General features: G+C 48.5%; 1 protein-coding gene across 1 annotated transcript in view; it reads right to left on the bottom strand.

The window, feature by feature from the left end:
- cfap45 (cilia and flagella associated protein 45) overlaps positions 1-18,669 on the bottom strand; it is a 223,278-nt gene that overhangs the window by 143,439 nt on the left and 61,170 nt on the right. The window contains exon 5 of the mRNA XM_078219236.1: positions 5,566-5,736. Within this exon, the coding sequence (XP_078075362.1) occupies positions 5,566-5,736 (171 nt within the window). The remainder of the gene's footprint in view (positions 1-5,565; positions 5,737-18,669) is intronic.

The raw sequence follows: 18,669 nt of genomic DNA, 5'->3' as shown, positions 1-18,669 counted from the left end.
TGATTTGGAAGAAGGTGTAACTGGTGTCATTAGCAAGTAGAACGTACAGGGTAAATGGTAGGACTCTGAAGAGTGCAGTTGAACAGAGGGATCTAGGAATACAGGTACAGAATTCCCTAAAAGTGACGTCACAGGTGGATAGGGTCGTAAAGAGTGCCTTTGGTACATTGGCCTTTATAAATCGGAGTATCGAGTATAAAAGTTGGAGTGTTATGGTAAGGTTATATAAGGCATTGGTGAGGCCGAATTTGGAGTATTGTGTACAGTTTTGGTCACCTCGTTACAGGAAGGATGTAAATAAGATTGAAAGAGTGCAGAGAAGGTTCACAAGGATGTTGCCGGGACTTGAGAAGCTGAGTTACAGAGAGAGATTGAATAGGTTGGGACTTTATTCCCTGGAGCGTAGAAGATTGAGGGGAGATTTGATAGAGGTGTATAAGATTTTGATGGGTATAGATAGAGTGAATGCGAGCAGGCTTTTTCCGCTGAGGCTAGGGGAGAAAAAAACCAGAGGGCATGGGTTAAGGGTGAAAGGAGAAAAGTTTAAAGGGAATATTAGAACATAGAACATAGAAAGCCACAGCACAAACAGGCCCTTCGGCCCACAAGTTGCGCCGATCACATCCCCACCTCTAGGCCTATCTATAGCCCTCAATCCCATTAAATCCCATGTACTCATCCAGAAGTCTCTTAAAAGACCCCAACGAGTTTGCCTCCACCACCACCGACGTCAGCCGATTCCACTCACCCACCACCCTCTGAGTGAAAAACGTACCCCTGACATCCCCCCTGTACCTACCCCCCAGCACCTTAAACCTGTGTCCTCTCGTAGCAACCATTTCAGCCCTTGGAAATAGCCTCTGAGAGTCCACCCTATCCAGACCCCTCAACATCTTGTAAACCTCTATCAGGTCACCTCTCATCCTTCGTCTCTCCAGGGAGAAGAGACCAAGCTCCCTCAACCTATCCTCATAAGGCATGCCCCCCAATCCAGGCAACATCCTTGTAAATCTCCTCTGCACCCTTTCAATGGCTTCAACATCTTTCCTGTAATGAGGTGACCAGAACTGCGCGCAGTACTCCAAGTGGGGTCTAACCAGGGTCCTATAAAGCTGCAGCATTATCTCCCGACTCCTAAACTCAATCCCTCGATTAATGAAGGCTAGTACGCCATACGCCTTCTTGACCGCATCCTCCACCTGCGAGGCCGATTTAAGAGTCCTATGGACCCGGACCCCAAGGTCCTTCTGATCCTCTACACTGCTAAGAATGGTACCCTTCATTTTATACTGCTGCTCCATCCCATTGGATCTGCCAAAATGGATCACTACACACTTATCCGGGTTGAAGTCCATCTGCCACTTCTCCGCCCAGTCTTGCATTCTATCTATGTCTCGCTGCAACTTCTGACATCCCTCCAAACTATCCACAACACCACCTACCTTGGTGTCGTCAGCAAACTTACCAACCCATCCCTCCACTTCCTCATCCAGGTCATTTATGAAAATGACAAACAGCAAGGGTCCCAGAACAGATCCCTGGGGCACTCCACTGGTCACTGACCTCCATGCAGAGAAAGACCCCTCCACAGCCACTCTCTGCCTTCTGCAGGCAAGCCAGTTCTGGATCCACAAGGCAACAGCCCCTTGGATCCCATGCCCTCTCACTTTCTCAAGAAGTCTTGCATGGGGGACCTTATCGAACGCTTTGCTGAAGTCCATATAGACCACATCCACCGCTCTTCCTTCGTCAATGTGCTTGGTCACATTTTCAAAGAACTCAACCAGGCTCGTAAGGCACGACCTGCCCTTGACAAAGCCGTGCTGACTACTTTTGATCATACTAAACTTCTCTAGATGATCATAAATCCTGTCTCTCAGGATCCTCTCCATCAACTTACCAACCACTGAGGTTAGACTCACCGGTCGGTAATTTCCCGGGCTGTCCCTGTTCCCTTTCTTGAATATAGGGACCACATCCGCAATCCTCCAATCCTCCGGAACCTCTCCCGTCTCCATCGACGATGCAAAGATCATCGCCAAAGGCTCCGCAATCTCCTCCCTCGCCTCCCACAGTAACCTGGGGTACATCCCATCCGGTCCCGGCGACTTACCAACCTTGATGCCATTCAATAGTTCCAACACATCCTCTTTCTTTATGTCCACATGCTCGATCCTTTCTGTCCTCCGCAATCCAGCAGTACAACCACCCAGATCCCTTTCCACCGTGAATACCGAGGTAAAGTATTCATTAAACAGCTCCGCCATTTCTAACGGTTCCGCACAAACTTTTCCCCCTTCACCTTTTAAGGGTCCTATGCCTTCACATCTCATCCTTTTACTCTTGACATATTTGTAGAAAGCCTTGGGATTCTCCTTAATCTTACCCGCCAAGGTCTTCTCATGACCCCTTCTCGCTCTCCTAATTTCCTTCTTAAGCTCCTTCCTACATCGCGTATACTCCTCTAAATCCTTAACACCTCCTAGCTCTCTGAACCTTCTGTACGCCTCTCTTTTCTTATTCACCAGGTTCATCACAACCTTCGTGCACCACGGTTCCCGTACCCTACCAACACCCCCCTGTCTCATCGGAACGTTGTCATGCAGAGCTCCAGACAAACATTCCTTGAAAATCCTCCACTTTCCTTCGGTACTTTTCCCCAAGAATGCCTCCTTCCAATTTACCCGTCTAATTTCCTCCCTGATGACACTGTATTTCCCTTTACTCCAGAGAAACACTTTCCTAGCCTGCCTGACCCTATCTCTTTCCAATGCTATCGTGAAGGAGATAGAATTATGATCGCTATCCCCAAGATGCTCACCCACCGAGAGATCCTCCACCTGTCCAGGTTCATTAGCCAGCACCAGATCAAGAACAGCCTCTCCTCTAGTAGGCCTATCCACATACTGTGTCAGGAAACTCTCCTGGACACACCTAACAAACTCCTCTCCATCCAAACCCCTAGCCCTAGGGATATTCCAATCTATGTTTGGGAAATTAAAATCTCCCATCACGACAACTCTGTTATTCCTACATCTCTCCAGGATCTGTTTCCCCATCTGCCCCTCAACATCTCTGTTACTATTGGGCGGCCTATAGAAAACACCCAGCAAAGTTACCGACCCCTTCCTGTTCCTAACCTCCACCCACAGAGATTCCGTAGTCAGTCCCTCCACGGCGTCCACCTTCTCTACAGCCGTGACACTATCCCTGATCAACAGTGCCACTCCCCCCCCTCTCTTGCCTCCCTCCCTGTCCTTCCTGAAACATCTAAAACCCGGCACCTGAAGCACCCAGTCCTGTCCCTGAGACATCCAAGTCTCCGTAATGGCCACCACATCACAATTCGAAGCAGCAATCCACGCTCCAAGCTCATCCATTAGGGGGGGCTTCTTCACACAGAGAGTGGTGGGAGTGTGGAATGAGCTGCCGGATAAAGTGGTAAATGCGGGGTCACTTTTAACATTTAAGAAAAACTTGGACGGGTTCATGGAGGAGAGGGGTGTGGAGGGATATGGTCCAAGTGCAGGTCAGTGGGACTAGGCATAAAATGGTTCGGCACAGACAAGAAGGGCCAAAAGGCCTGTTTCTGAGCTGTGATTTTCTATGGTTCTATGGTTCTAAGTTTGCGGATGACACGAAGATGGCTGGACTTGTGGATAGCGATGAGCATTGTTGGGTAATACAGCAGGATATAGATAGGCTGGAAAATTGGGCGGAGAGGTGGCAGATGGAATTTAATCCAGATAAATGCGAAGTGATGCATTTTGGAAGAAATAATGTAGGGAGGAGTTATACAATAAATGGCAGAGCCATCAAGAGTATAGAAACACAGAGGGACCTAGGTGTGCAAGTCTACAAATCCTTGAAGGTGGCAACACAGGTGGAGAAGGTGGTGAAGAAGGCATATGGTATGCTTGCCTTTATAGGACGGGGTATAGAGTATAAAAGCTGGAGTCTGATGATGCAGCTGTATAGAACGCTGGTTAGGCCACATTTGGAGTACTGCGTCCAGTTCTGGTTGCCACACTAACAGAAGGACATGGAGGCGTTAGAGAGAGTGCAGAGAAGGTTTACCAGGATGTTGCCTGGTATGGAGGGTCTTAACTATGAGGAGAGATTGGGTAAACTGGGGTTGTTCTCCCTGGAAAGACAGAGAATGAGGGGAGATCTAATAGAGGTGTACAAAATTATGAAGGGGATAGATAGGGTGAACGGTGGGAAGCTTTTTCCCAGATCAGAAGTGACGATCACGAGGGGTCACGGGCTCAAGGTGAGAGGGGCGAAGTATAACTCAGGTATTAGAGGGGGATGTTTTTTACACAGAGGGTGGTGGGGGCCTGGAATGCGCTGCCAAGTAGGGTGGTGGAGGCAGGCACGCTGACATCGTTTAAGACTTACCTGGATAGTCACATGAGCAGCCTGGGAATGGGGGATACAAACGATTGGTCTAGTTGGACCAAGGAGCGGCACAGGCTTAGAGGGCTGAAGGGCCTGTTTTCCTGTGCTGTACTGTTCTTTGTTCTCTGTCTCCTACAACTGAGACAATTTTGAATCCACTTTATCAAATTACCCTGTATCCCATGTGAATTTACCTTCTTTCCCATGTGGGAACTTATCAAAGGCTTTGCTGAAATCCATATAAACTACATCAACCACACTACCCTCATCTACACACCTGGTCAGCTCCTCAAAAAATTCAATCAAATTTATTGGGCATGACCTCCCTCTGATGAAGCCATGCTGATTATCCTTGATCAAGCTTTGCCTCTCCAAGTGGAGATAGATGCTCTACTTCAGACGTTTCTCTAATAGTTTCCCTGCCACTGGCGTGAGACTCACTGGTCTGTAGTTCCCTGGTTTATCTCTAGAACCCTTCTTAAGTAGCAGAATCACATTAGCTGTTCTCCAGTCGGCTGGCACCTCTGGCAAAAAGTATTTTTAAAAATTGCAGGCTGAGTCCTGAGGAGGAAATACCTCTCGGGAAATCACTAGTGGCTGCCTTTCCCTCTTATCCTCCTCTTTGCTTTATAAAGCTATCCCCCTGCCCCAAACAAGGGTTGCCACCAGCAGGCCACCCCCATTTAGCTGACAAGCTGCCCACATGATAAAAAGTAGCATAAAACTGCCCTTAATTGGACCTTTATTTATCAAAATTGACAGCCTGCCTCTTTGGGACTCTCCACCTGTGCAATTTCAGTCCTGTTGTTGGTAAAATACTCCAATGGTGGGACACGGTCAGGCAGTCGAATTTACTCAGCTTTCCCAATTTTACTGCCTTCCACGCCGCCTTCTGAGGGCTTGTAAAATTCACCTCTTCCACTCACTCTCAGGGTAGAATCGTCCGACAGTTCACACCAGTGGGAACTTTCGGTCCCGCTGACGGCATACCCCTGTCACAGGTTTCCTGGCAGTGCGGGAAGCATTTAACTGGAAACCCCATTGACAAGGGTGGGACCAGAAGATTGCACCGTCAGCCAATAGCAGACCACCATGAAATACACAGCGGGTTGCACAGAAAATCCTGTCCTCTCTCTTTCGCTTCTCTCACTCCACTTCTCTCACCTCATTAATCTGTTTAATCTCGTCCTCCTGCTCTAGGCGCAAGGCATTTGCTTTTTCCAGCAGATACAATGCCCTGTCCCGTGCCGCCTCTTCCACCTCATTAAGCTTCTCATTCTTGCGTCTCTGCAGCTCTTGTGTTCTTATGAAGCTTTTCCGTTCACTGGCCATTTCCTGAAATGAGAATGTGTTGATACGTGAGATAGACAGATACAAAATCAGACAGAGAGAGACCGGGAGAGAGGGGTACAGAAAGAGAGAGAAGAACAGGGAGTGAGAAAGAGATGGAGAGACAGAGTCCAAGAGAGAGGCTGAGAGAGGGAGAGACAAAGACTGAGAGAGACGGAAGGACAGAAAGAGAGACAGAGGGATGGATGGAGAGCAAGAGATACAAGGGAGTTAAGGGTTATGGGTGCAGGAAGGAAAGTGAAATGAACACCATAGTCAGATCTTATTGGATGGTGCAGCAGGCTCAAGGGGCTGAATGGCTTATTCCTGCTCCTATTTCATATGAGTCTATAAACTTCGAAAGATACAGACAGAGAGATAGAGATAGGGAGAGAGAAAGAGCACAGGTTGGAGAGGAAGAGATAGAGACCGAGAGAGATTAAGAGGGCAGCATTTTCCTTCCATCCCGTGGCATTATGCGGCAGCAGAGGCAGCTCACCATTAGCCAATGACAGGACCTTCAAGTCCCACCGATGTCAACGTACTTTTCCATGGCTTGAACCGTACACCATCGGTGAGACCAGAAGGCCCTGTCATCATGGGATGGCTGGAATGGACAAGATACGAAGAATCAGGCCAGAGATTATCGTATAAAATAACCCAAAGTATAAAGACAAATCAAAAAAGAGAAGGAAACCTTGGAGCTTATTAAAGGATGAAGTAGGATATAACAGGAGACACCTTATGCCCTAAAGGGAGTGAAATAACTCCATGGAGGCGAAGGTCCCGTCACCGAGTGCTTCTTTATTCACAACAATATTACATAACAGAGCTCTCTCTCCTTGTTGCTTCCTGCTACAGCAAAGAACAAAGAACAAAGAACAGTACAGCACAGGAAACAGGCCCTTCGGCCCTCCAAGCCTATGCCGCTCATTGGTCCAACTAGACCATTCGTTTGTATCCCTCCATTTCCAGGCTGTTCATGTGACTATCCAGGTAAGTCTTAAACGATGCCAGCGTGTCCGCCTCCACCACCCTACTTGGCAGCACATTCCAGGCCCCCACCACTCTCTGTGTAAAAAACGTCCCTCTAATATCTGAGTTAGACCTTGCCCCTTTCACCTTGAGCCCGTGACCCCTCGTGATCGTCACCTCCGACCTGGGAAAAAGCTTCCCACTGTTCACCCTATCTATACCCTTCATAATTTTGTACACCTCTATTAGGTCTCCCCTCATTCTCTGTCTTTCCAGGGAGAACAAGCCCAGTTTACCCAATCTCTCCTCATAGCTAAGACCCTCCATACCAGGCAACATCCTGGTAAACCTTCTCTGCACTCTCTCTAAAGACTCTCTAAAGCAGGCAGAGAGACTGACACACCTGCTTTAAATAGGGAGCATGAGGCTCACTGATTGGACCATCAGTTAGAACTCATCAGGGACATCTTTCGTTGTCCAACCCAAGAAACAAATTCAAATTAACTTAGGAACAACTCAAAAGGGGCAGCTCCCTAAAAGGAGGGGAACCGCCCGAAACAAAAGACAAAGCGGAAAAGGACTCATCAGGGAGTTCATACTCCAGCAGGTCAAGCTCATTAGCCTGGCTGAAGTCATCACACTCCTCCCCCCAAAGTCCGAGGAATCCTCTCGGTTTGTTTCCCTAAGAGGTCTTTTCCTCCGCTTGAGCGCCGGCTCAGGATCCTCCAACTCGGCCTCTGATCTGGGCGGGGTGTAACAGTTGGGCGCCTGTCTCTTCCGCAGCGAACGCCGAAGGGCTGGTTCCTCGTCCACTGCTGGTGGTAGGGGAATTGCTGCAGCTTCATCCCATGTGTCCATCTTGGACTCTGAGGTTCCCACCAGGGGCGCTGGAGAGACGATGCTGGCCCGTCGAGGGGGACTCTGCTCGCCCTTAGGATTACAGGGCGGACTCGGCTCTGGAACGGGTGGAGAGTTTGAGGCCCGGACCTGGTCCAGGTGTTTCCTTACCACTGCCTCGCCTACACGTACTCGGTAGGATACCGGTCCCGTCCTGGACTCGACTGTTCCTGTTATCCATGCGGGTCCATTTGCATAATTTCTTACCCAACCTTCTCACCGGCATCAGTGCCTCTCTTGGCGAGTGTTGTCATGGCCCCTGCATTGGGCTTCTTGGTGTTTTTCCACCTTCCCTCCCAGGTTTGGAAATAACAGGCTCAGTCTGGTGTGGGTTCGTCTGCCCATCAGTAGGTCCGCTGGCATGGTTCCCATGGTGGCGTGTGGAGTTGTCCTATAGTCGAATACCAGCGTGACAGTTTAGTCTCTAATGACGCCACTGGCTGTTTTTTCCAACCCGGCTTTTAACGTCTGGACTGCTTTCTCCGCTAGCCCATTTGATGCCGGGTGATAAGGTGCCGTCTTCATGTCATAGAAATCATAGAAACCCTACAGTACAGAAATCCCATTCGATTTCATAAATTTTGTGAACTCGAGGCTGGTAAAAACTGATCCATTGTCGGAAACTCACACCTCTGGGATCACGTGCGTTGCAAACGAGGTGCGCAGTTTCTCAATGGTTGCAGTTGTGTTTGCTGAGTTCAGTTTGTAGACATCCAACCATTTGGAATGGGCATCTATTATTGCCAAAAACATGGGCCCCATAAATGGGCCTGCAAAATCAACATGAAGTTGCGACCATGGTCTACCTGGCCATTCCCACGGGTGCAGCGGGGCTGCTGTTGGCGCCTTCTGCCCCTGTTGGCACTTCCGGCACTGTCCTACCGGTTTCGCTGTGTCTGCACCCAGACCTGGCCAGCACCTTCATTTTGGACACTTTGGGGTGCCCATGATGTAATTCGGCCAGTATGGCCCGACGGCCCCGCCTTGGGACTATGACCCGTGCTCCCCACAGCAGTATCCCGTCTTCCACAGTGATCTTCTCCCTCCTGCACCAGTATGGGTGGATCTGTGGTCAGACCGGTCTTTCCAACTGCCCTGTTAGCACCAGGTGCTTTCCCTTCGCCAATAAAAGGGTCTTTCTGTGTCCACTAGCGTATATTGTGTGAGTCCACCGGGAGGATATCCACAAAGTTTAGTGTAATCACGGTCTCCTCTACTCGGGGTACCAATGGTGGGGTGCCCGGTAATGGAAGCTGGCTTAGGGCATCGGCGTTTGCCACACGAGTCCCCGGCTGGTGCTCCAACCGACATTAGTCTGCTGCCAGTAATAATGCCCAGTGCTGGATCCGGGCTGAAGCAATTGGCGGCACCGCTTTGTCCTCCTTGAGTAGGCCCAGCAAGGGTTTATGGTCTGTGACGATTGTGAATTTCCGCCCGTACAAGTACTGGTGGAATTTATTAATTGTGAAGATTACAACCAGTCCTTCTTTTTCAATTTGGGCATATCTTCATTCTGCCATTGCTAGGGTCCTGGAGGCGTACGTTATTGGCCGTTCCTGTCCGTTTTGCCACCTGTGTGCCAGGACTGCGCCAATCCTGTATGGGGATGTGTCACAGGTGAGCACCAATTCCTTCTTGGGGCCGTAATGTACAAATACATTTTCAGATGAAAGTTGCTGTTTAATTTCCTTGAAGGCCTTGTCTTGGTGGGCTGACCATTCCCAGGCTTACCCCTTTTTTAGCAACTGGTGGAGGGGATCCAGAATGGAGGCCCTGTTCTGTATGAATTTTCCATAGTATGTCACCAATCCTAAAAATAACCATAACTCCTGGATGGTGGTGGGGGCCAGGGCGTCTTTTATTGTTTGCACCCGATCCTCCAGAGGATGTCGACCTGACTTATCTACTCTGTACCCGAGGTAGGTTACTTGCGGTGCTAAAAAGACGCATTTCTCTCTTTTCAAACGCACTCCCGCTGCTGCGAAACTCCTAAGAACTTCCTCCAGGTTCTGCAGATGTTCTGCCCTTTTTTCTCCCATAATGAGGACATCGTCCAGGTAAATAGCAACCTGGGGTAACCCCTGTAGGATGCTCTCCATGGTCCTCTGGAATATGGCAAAAGCTGATGAAACCCCAAAAGATAATCTTTTATACTGGAAGAGGCCTTTCAGCGTATTTATCGTGGCGAATGTTTGAGAATCCTCGTTCAGCCATAGTTGCAGGTATGCGTGGTTCATGTCCAGTTTTGTGAATAGGAGTCCTCCTGCCAGCTTTGCGTACAGGTCCTCAATCCTGGGGATTGGGTATTTGTCTAGCTGAGAGTAACAATTTATCGTCTGTTTGAAATCGCCACCAAGGCGCAGTGAGCCATCCGGCTTTAAGGTAGGCACCACAGGTGCCGCCCATTCTGCGAACTGGACCATTTTTATTATTCTTTCATGCTGCACTCTTTCAATTTCCGTGTCAACCTTTTCCCTTAACACAAATGGTACCGGCCGGGCTTAGCAAAACTTTGGGACTGCCTCCGAGTCAACATGCAATTTCGCTTTAACTCCTTTGTTCTCAGGCCTTCCCAAAAAACCTCCGGAGATTTGCTCAGGGCTTCACTCAGGTGACCATTTTCCAGCTGAAAAATATTTGTCTAATCTAGCTGGATCTCTAATAGGCTCGGTCCTGAACCATCCACTACCATCAATGGGAGCCAAACCAGTTGTTTCCCAAAAGCAACTGGCACATGGGTTGTACCCATCACTTTCAGTGGTTCCCCCGTATAGGTCCTCAGCCTTGACGAAGTCTTGGTCAGGGCTAAGGGTTGGAGTCCAGTGCGTATCTTGTTAAACACTGTTTTCTCGTGACCGATACGGCTGCACCTCTGTCGACCTCCATTAAAGTTGGATGCCTGTTCGGTCTCACTGACAATTTGATGGGTTCTGATTTTGTCATCACTACGCACAGTAGCTGTTCCTTGTTGGAGGTAGGGGGAGCTTCCAGGTTGTGCATTCTCCTGTCCCTCGGACAGGAGAAATGTTGGTTTTGGAACCTTGCTTTTCCTGGCAACCATCGCAATGTCGTTTCGGGCGGGGCACTACAGGAACTGCTGTTACTCTGGGCTTAACCTGACCTTGTCTAGGGGCGGTTCTATAGACGGGCCTGGGCTCCCTCATATCAGAATCCTTCCAGAGGGCCGCTATGTAGTGGCCTGCCCCGTAGTGATAGTTCCCTAACCCAGTCTCTCTGGTGTTGGCCTCTACCTCCATCGGGATACCTTGGAGCTCATGCGCTCCGCTTGCAGCTTTTTCTAACGACAAGGCCAGCTGTAATGCCTATTTACAGTCCAGCTAGGCCTCCACCAACAGGCTTTCTGTATAGTCATATCGTTAATTCTGCTCACCAATCTGTCTCGGAGCATCTCATTTAATGTCTCCCCGAGTTCGCAAGCCTCTGCCAAACATCTTAGCCTTGTCAGGAAACTGGTGATTGGCTCCCCTGCCTCTCAGAATGTGAAGTAAAACTGGTACCTTCACAGGATCAGAGATGGCTTAGGGTCATAATATTCTTGGATTAAGTCTGGCAACTCTTGGAAACACTTTGTGTCTGGTGCCTCTGGGAAAGTTAAAGCGCATAATAGCAAAAGCTGCAGATCCACACGCAATCAGCAGGATAACCCTTTGCTTCCCATCTGAGGTTATGTCGTTTGCCCTGAAGAAATACATCATTCTTTCCACACATTGGGCCCAGTCCTCCACTGCGAGGTCAAAAGAGTCCAACTTCCCGAACAGCGGCATGTTTGTCCAACAATGGCTTACCAACAATATGTGCGGTGGTGAAGCAAGTTCTTTCAGGTCACTCCTTTTTCCTCGTCACCACTGAAATAACTCCACAGAGGCGAAGGTCCCGTCACCCAGTGCTTCTTTATTTACAACAATATTACATAACAGAGCTCTCTCTCCTTGTTGCTTTCTGCTACAGCAGGCAAAGAGACTGACACACCTGCTTTAAATAGGGAGCATGAGGCTCCCTGATTGGACCATCAATTAGGACTCATCAGGGACATCTTTTGATGCCAACCAAATAAACAAATCAAATTAACTTAGGGACAATTCAAAAGGGGCAGCTCCCTAAAAGGAGGGGAACCGCCCGAAAGAAAAGACAAAGTGGAAAAGAACTCTCAGGGAGTTCATACTCTAGTAGGCAAACCTCATTAGCCTGACTAAAGTCATCACAGGGAAGTAGAGAGTAAACAGGGAACTATAGATCAGGGAGCCTAAACTCGGTACTGGGGAATTTGCTCAAGTCTATTATCAAGGATTTCATAACTCGACATTTGGAAGACAAAATCAGCATGGATTTACAAAGATAAAATGATGCTTGGCAAATCTGTTGGAATTCTTTGAGGATCTGCGGGTGGCACGGTGGTGCAGTTGTTAGCACTGCTGCTTCACAGATCCAGGGACGCAGGTTCAATTCCTGGCTTGGAGTTTGCACATTCTCCCCATGTCTGCGTGGGTTTCCTCTGGGTGCTCCGGCATCCTCCCACAGTCCAAAGATGAATTGGTTAGGTTGACTGGCCATTCTAAATTGTCCCATAGTGAACCAGGATGCATAGGTTAGAGTAATTAAAGAACAAAGAACAAAGAACAGGACAGCACAGGAAACAGGCCCTTCGGCCCTCCAAGCCTGTGCCGCTCCTTGGTCCAACTAGACCAATTGTTTGTATCCCTCCATTCCCAGGCTGCCCATGTGACTATCCAGGTAAGTCTTAAACGATGTCAGCGTGTCCGCCTCCACCACCCTACTTGGCAGCGCATTCCAGGCCCCCACCACCCTCTGTGTAAAAAACATCCCCCTCTAATACCTGAGTTATACTTCGCCCCTCTCACCTTGAGCCCGTGACCCTTCATGATCGTCACTTCTGATCTGGGAAAAAGCTTCCCACCGTTCACCCTATCTATCCCCTTCATAATTTTGTACACCTCTATTAGATCTCCCCTCATTCTCCGTCTTTCCAGGGAGAACAACCCCAGTTCACCCAATCTCTCCTCATAGCTAAGACCCTCCATACCAGGCAACATCCTGGTAAACCTTCTCTGCACTCTCTCTAACGCCTCCACGTCCTTCTGGTAGTGCGGCGACAAGAACTGGACGCAGTACTCCAAATGTGGCCTAACCAGCATTCTATACAGCTGCATCATCAGACTCCAGCTTTTATACTCTATACCCCGTCCTATAAAGGCAAGCATACCATATGCCTTCTTCACCACCTTCTCCACCTGTGTTGCCACCTTCAAGGATTTGTGGACTTGCACACCTAGGTCCCTCTGTGTTTCTATACTCTTGATGGCTCTGCCATTAATTGTATAACTTCTCCCAACATTATTTCTTCCAAAATGCATCACTGGATTAAATATCTGGATTAAATTCCATCTGCCACCTCTCCGCCCAATTTTCCAGCCTATCTATATCCTGCTGTATTGCCCCACAATGCTTATCACTGTCCGCAAGTCCAGCCATCTTTGTGTCATCCACAAACTTGCTGATTACACCAGTTACACCTTCTTCCAAATCATTTATATATATCACAAATAGCAGAGGTCCCAGTACAGAGCCCTGCGGAACACCACTGGTCACAGACCTCCAGCCGGAAAAAGACCATTCGACCGTTACCCTCTGTCTCATATGGCCGAGCCAGTTCTCCACCCATCTAGCCACTTCTCCTTGTATCCTATGAGCCTTAACCTTCTTAACCAACCTGCCATGTGGGACTTTGTCAAATGCCTTACTGAAATCCATATAGACGACATCCACGGCCCTTCCTTCGTCAACCGTTTTTGTCACTTCCTCAAAAAACTCCACCAAATTTGTAAGGCACGACCTCCCTCTTACAAAACCATGCTGTCTGTCACTAATGAGATTGTTCCGTTCGAAATGCACATACATCCTGTCTCTAAGAATCCTCTCCAACAACTTCCCTACCACGGACGTCAAGCTCACCGACCTATTTTTTCCCGGGTTATCCCTGCTACCCTTCTTATACAACGGGACCACATTCGCTATCCTCCAATCCTCAGGGACCTCACCTGTGTCCAAAGAAGCGACAAAGATTTCCGTCCGAAGCCCAGCAATTTCATCTCTCGTCTCCCTGAGCAGTCTACGATAGATGCCATCAGGCCCTGGGGCTTTGTCAGTTTTAATGTTCCCGAAAAAACCTAACACTTCCTCCTTTGTAATGGAGATTTTCTCTAACGGGTCAACACCTCCCTCCGAGAAGCTCCCGGTTAACACGTCCCTCTCCTTCGTGAATACCGATGCAAAGGGGCGGCACGGTAGCACAGTGGTTAGCACTGCTGCTTCACAGCTCCAGGGACCTGGGTTCGATTCCCAGCTTGGGTCACTGTCTGTGTGGAGTTTGCACATTCTCCTCGTGTCTGCGTGGGTTTCCTCCGGGTGCTCCGGTTTCCTCCCACATTCCAAAGATGTGCGGGTTAGGTTGATTGCTATGCTAAAAAAAATTGCCCTGAGTGTCCTGAGATGTGTAGGTTAGAGGGATTAGTGGGTAAATATGTAGGGATATGGGGGTAGGGCCTGGGTGGGATTGTGGTTGGTGCAGACTCGATGGGCCAAATGGCCTCTTTCTGTACTGTAGGGTTTCTATGATTTCTATGATTTCTAAGTATTCATTTAGGATCTCCCCCATTCCCTTGGGTTCTAAGCATAATTCCCCTCCTTTGTCCCTGAGAGGTCCAATTTTCTCCCTGACAACTCTTTTGTTCCTAACGTATGCATAGAATGCCTTAGGATTCTCCTTAATCCTGCCTGCCAAGAACATCTCGTGACCTCTTTTTGCCCTTCTAACTCCCCATTTGAGTTAACAGAGAAACCTAGAAACATAGAAAACTACAGCACAAAATAGGCCCTTCGGCCCCACAAGTTGTGGTAAACATATCCCTACCTTTTAGGCCTACCTATAACCCTCCATCCTATTAAGTCCCATGTACTCATTCAGGAGTCGCTTAAAAGACCATATTGAGTTTGCCTCCACCACCACTGACGGCAGCCGATTCCACTCGCCCACCACCCTCTGTGTGAAAAACTTCCCCCTAACATTTCCTCTGTACCTACACCCCAGCGCCTTAAACCTGTGTCCTCTCATAGCAGCCATTTCCACCCTGGGAAAAAGCCTCTGAGAGTCCACCCGATCTACGCCTCTCAACATCTTATATACCTCTATTAGGTCTCCTCTCATCCTACATCTCTCCAAGGAGAAAAGACCGAGCTCCCTCAGCCTATCCTCATAAGGCATGCCACTCAATCCAGGCAACATCCTTGTAAATCTCCTCTGCACCCTTTCAATCTTTTCCACATCCTTCCTGTAATGAGGCGACCAGAACTGAGCACAGTACTCCAAGTGGGGTCTGACGAGGGTCCTATGTAGCTGCATCATTATCCCCGGACTCCTAAACTCAATCCCTCGATTGATAAAGGCCAGCACACCATACGCCTTCTTAACCACCTCCTCCACCTGCGGGGCCGATTTTAGAGTCCTATGGATCCGGACCCCAAGGTCCTTCTGATCCTCTACAGTACGAAGAATCTTTCCCTTAATATTGTACTCCTTCATCCCATTTGACCTGCCAAAATGGACCACTACGCATTTATCTGGATTGAAGTCCATCTGCCACTTCTCCGCCCAGTCTTGCATCCAATCTATGTCCCTCTGTAACTTCTGACATCCCTCCAGACTATCCACAACCCCACCAACCTTCGTGTTGTCAGCAAACTTACCAACCCATCCCTCCACTTCCTCATCCAGGTCATTTATGAAAATGACAAACAGCAAGGGTCCCAGAACAGATCCCTGGGGCACACCACTGGTGACCGACCTCCATTTAGAAAAAGACCCATCTATACCCACTCTCTGCCTCCTTTGGGCAAGCCAGTTCTGGATCCACAGGGCAGCAGCCCCTTGGACCCCATGCCCTCTCACTTTTTCTGGAAGAGTTCTTTCCTACTCTCTCTCTATTCCTCCAGAGCTCCATCTGTTTTCTGTTGCCTGGACTTAACGTACGCCTCCCTTTTCATTTTAATCAGATCCTCAATTTCCCTGGTTATCCACGGCTCTCGAATCCTACCTTTCCTATCTTTCCTTTTTACAGGCACATGCCTATCCTGCAGCCTTATCAATTGTTCCTTAAAAGACTCCCATATGCCAGACGTGGACTTACTCTCGAACATCCTCTCCCAATCAACGTCCACCAATTCCTGCCTAATCCGGCGATAGTTAGCCTTCCCCCAATTTAGCACCCTGCCTGTAGGACAGCACTCATCCTTGTCCATTACTATACTAAAGTTAACAGACTTGTGGTCACTATTTGCCACATGTTCCCCTACCGAAACTTTGACGACCTGACTGGGCTCATTTCCCAGAACTAGGTCCAGTATCGCCCCCTCTCTAGTCAGGATATCTACATACTGTTCCAAAGAACCTTCCAGTATACATTTTACAAATTCCTCCCCGTCCGGAACCCCAGCCCTAAGCACTTTCCAGTCTGTGCCAGGGAAATTAAAGTCCCCCACTACAACAACCCTATTTTTTCTGCACCTATCCAGAATCTCCTGACATATCCTATCCTCCACTTCCTGTGGGCTGTTGGGTGGTCTGTAGTACACCCCCAGCATAGTGACTGCACCCTTCCTGTTTCTGAGTTCCACCCACAGTGACTCAGTACATGACCCCTCTAAGTTGTCTACCCTCTGCACCGCGGTAATATGCTCCCTAACTAATATCGCTACTCCCCCACCTTTTTAGCGGGGTAAATGTGTCGGGTTACAGGGATAGGGCCTGAGTGGGATTGTTGTTGGTGCAGAAGCGGTGGGCTGAATGGCCGCCTTTTGCACTGTGGGGTTTCTATGATTCTATGTAATTAGTAGAGTTGACTGAGGAGAACCAGTAGATGTGGTTTATTTCGACTTTCAGAAGGCTTTCGACAAGGTCTCACATAACAGACTACCATGTAAAGTTAAAGCAGATGGGATTGCAAGTAATGCCTTGAGATGGATAGAAAGCTGGTTAGCAGATAGGAAGCAAAGAGTTGGCAAAAATGGGACTTTTTCTGATTGGCAGTCAGTGACTAGTGGGGTTGCGCAGGGATCTTTGTTAGGACCCCAACTGTTCACATTATATATTAATAGTAGTGACAAAAATGGTTGACGAAGGAAGGGCCGTAGATGTCGTCAATATGGATTTCAGTAAGGCATTTGACAAAGTCCCACATGGCAGGTTGGTTAAGAAGGTTAAGGCTCATGGGATACGAGGAGAAGTGGCTAGATGGGTGGAGAACTGGCTTGGCCATAGGAGACAGAGGGTAGCGATCGAAGGGTCTTTTTCCAGCTGGAGGTCTGTGACCAGTGGTGTTCACAGTAAGAGTTTTAACAACACCAGGTTAAAGTCCAACAGGTTTATTTGGTAGCAAATACCATTAGCTTTCGGAGCACTGCTCCTTCGTCAGATGGAGTGGAAATTTCCACTCCATCTGACGAAGGAGCAGCGCTCCGAAAGCTAATGGTATTTGCTACCAAATAAACCTGTTGGACTTTAACCTGGTGTTGTTAAAACTCTTACTGTGTTCACCCCAGTCCAACGCCGGCATCTCCACATCATGACTACCAGTGGTGTTCCACAGGGCTCTGTACTGGGACCTCTGCTATTTGTGATATATATAAATGATTTGGAAGAAGGTGTAACTGGTGTAATCAGCAAGTTTGCGGATGACACAAAGATGGCTGGACTTGCGGATAGCGATGAGCATTGTGGGGCAATACAGCAGGATATAGATAGGCTGGAAAATTGGGTGGAGAGGTGGCAGATGGAATTTAATCCGGATAAATGCGAAGTGATGCATTTTGGAAGAAATAATGTTGGGAGGAGTTATACAATTAATGGCAGAGTCATCAAGAGTATAGAAACACAGAGGGACCTAGGTGTGCAAGTCTACAAATTCTTGAAGGTGGCAACACAGGTGGAAAAGGTGGTGAAGAAGGCATATGGTATGCTTGCCTTTATAGGACGGGGTATAGAGTATAAAAGCTGGAGTCTGATGATGCAGCTGTATAGAACGCTGGTTAGGCCACATTTGGAGTACTGCGTCCAGTTCTGGTCGCCGCACTACCAGAAGGACGTGGAGGCGTTAGAGAGAGTGCAGAGAAGGTTTACCAGGATGTTGCCTGGTATGGAGGGTCTTAACTATGAGGAGAGATTGGGTGAACTGGGGTTGTTCTCCCTGGAAAGATGGAGAATGAGGGGAGATCTAATAGAGGTGTACAAGATTATGAAGGGGATAGATAGGGTGAACGGTGGGATGCTTTTTCCCAGATCAGTAGTGATGATCACGAGGGGTCACGGGCTCAAGGTGAGACGGGCGAAGTATAACTCAGATATTAGAGGGATGTTTTTTACACAGAGGGTGGTGGGGGCCTGGAATGCGCTGCCAAGTAGGGTGGTGGAGGCAGACACGCTGACATCGTTTAAGACTTACCTGGATAGTCACATGAGCAGCCCTGGGAATGGAGGGATACAAACAATTGGTCTAGTTGGACCAAGGAGCGGCACAGGCTTGGAGGGCCGAAGGGTCTGTTTCCTGTGCTGTCCTGTTCTTTGTTCTTTGTTATGATTTGGAAGAGGGAATTGAATCTCTTATCTCCAAATTTGCAGATGATACAAAGTTGGATGGAAGAGTGAGCTGCGAGGTGGATGCAGAGATACTTCAGCTGTGTGTGAGCATCTGCATGGCACATGCAGTATAATGTGGATAAATGTGAGGTTATCCACTTTGGTAGCAATGATAGGAAGACAGATTATTACTTGAATGGGTGTAAATTGAGAGAAATGAATACTCAGCAAGACCTTGGTGTCCTCATGCATCAGTCGCTGAAAGTAAGCGTGCAGGTACAGGAGGCAGTAAAGAAGGCAATTGGTATGTTGGCCTTCATATAGTGAGAGGATTTGAATATAGGGATAGGGATGTTTTGCTCCAAATGTAGAGGGTGTTGGTGATGCCACACCTGGAGAAT

The sequence above is a fragment of the Mustelus asterias genome, chromosome 8, assembly GCF_964213995.1.
Source record: "Mustelus asterias chromosome 8, sMusAst1.hap1.1, whole genome shotgun sequence".
NCBI classification, from domain to species: domain Eukaryota; kingdom Metazoa; phylum Chordata; class Chondrichthyes; order Carcharhiniformes; family Triakidae; genus Mustelus; species Mustelus asterias.
This window is presented reverse-complemented; position numbering and strand designations above follow the sequence as displayed.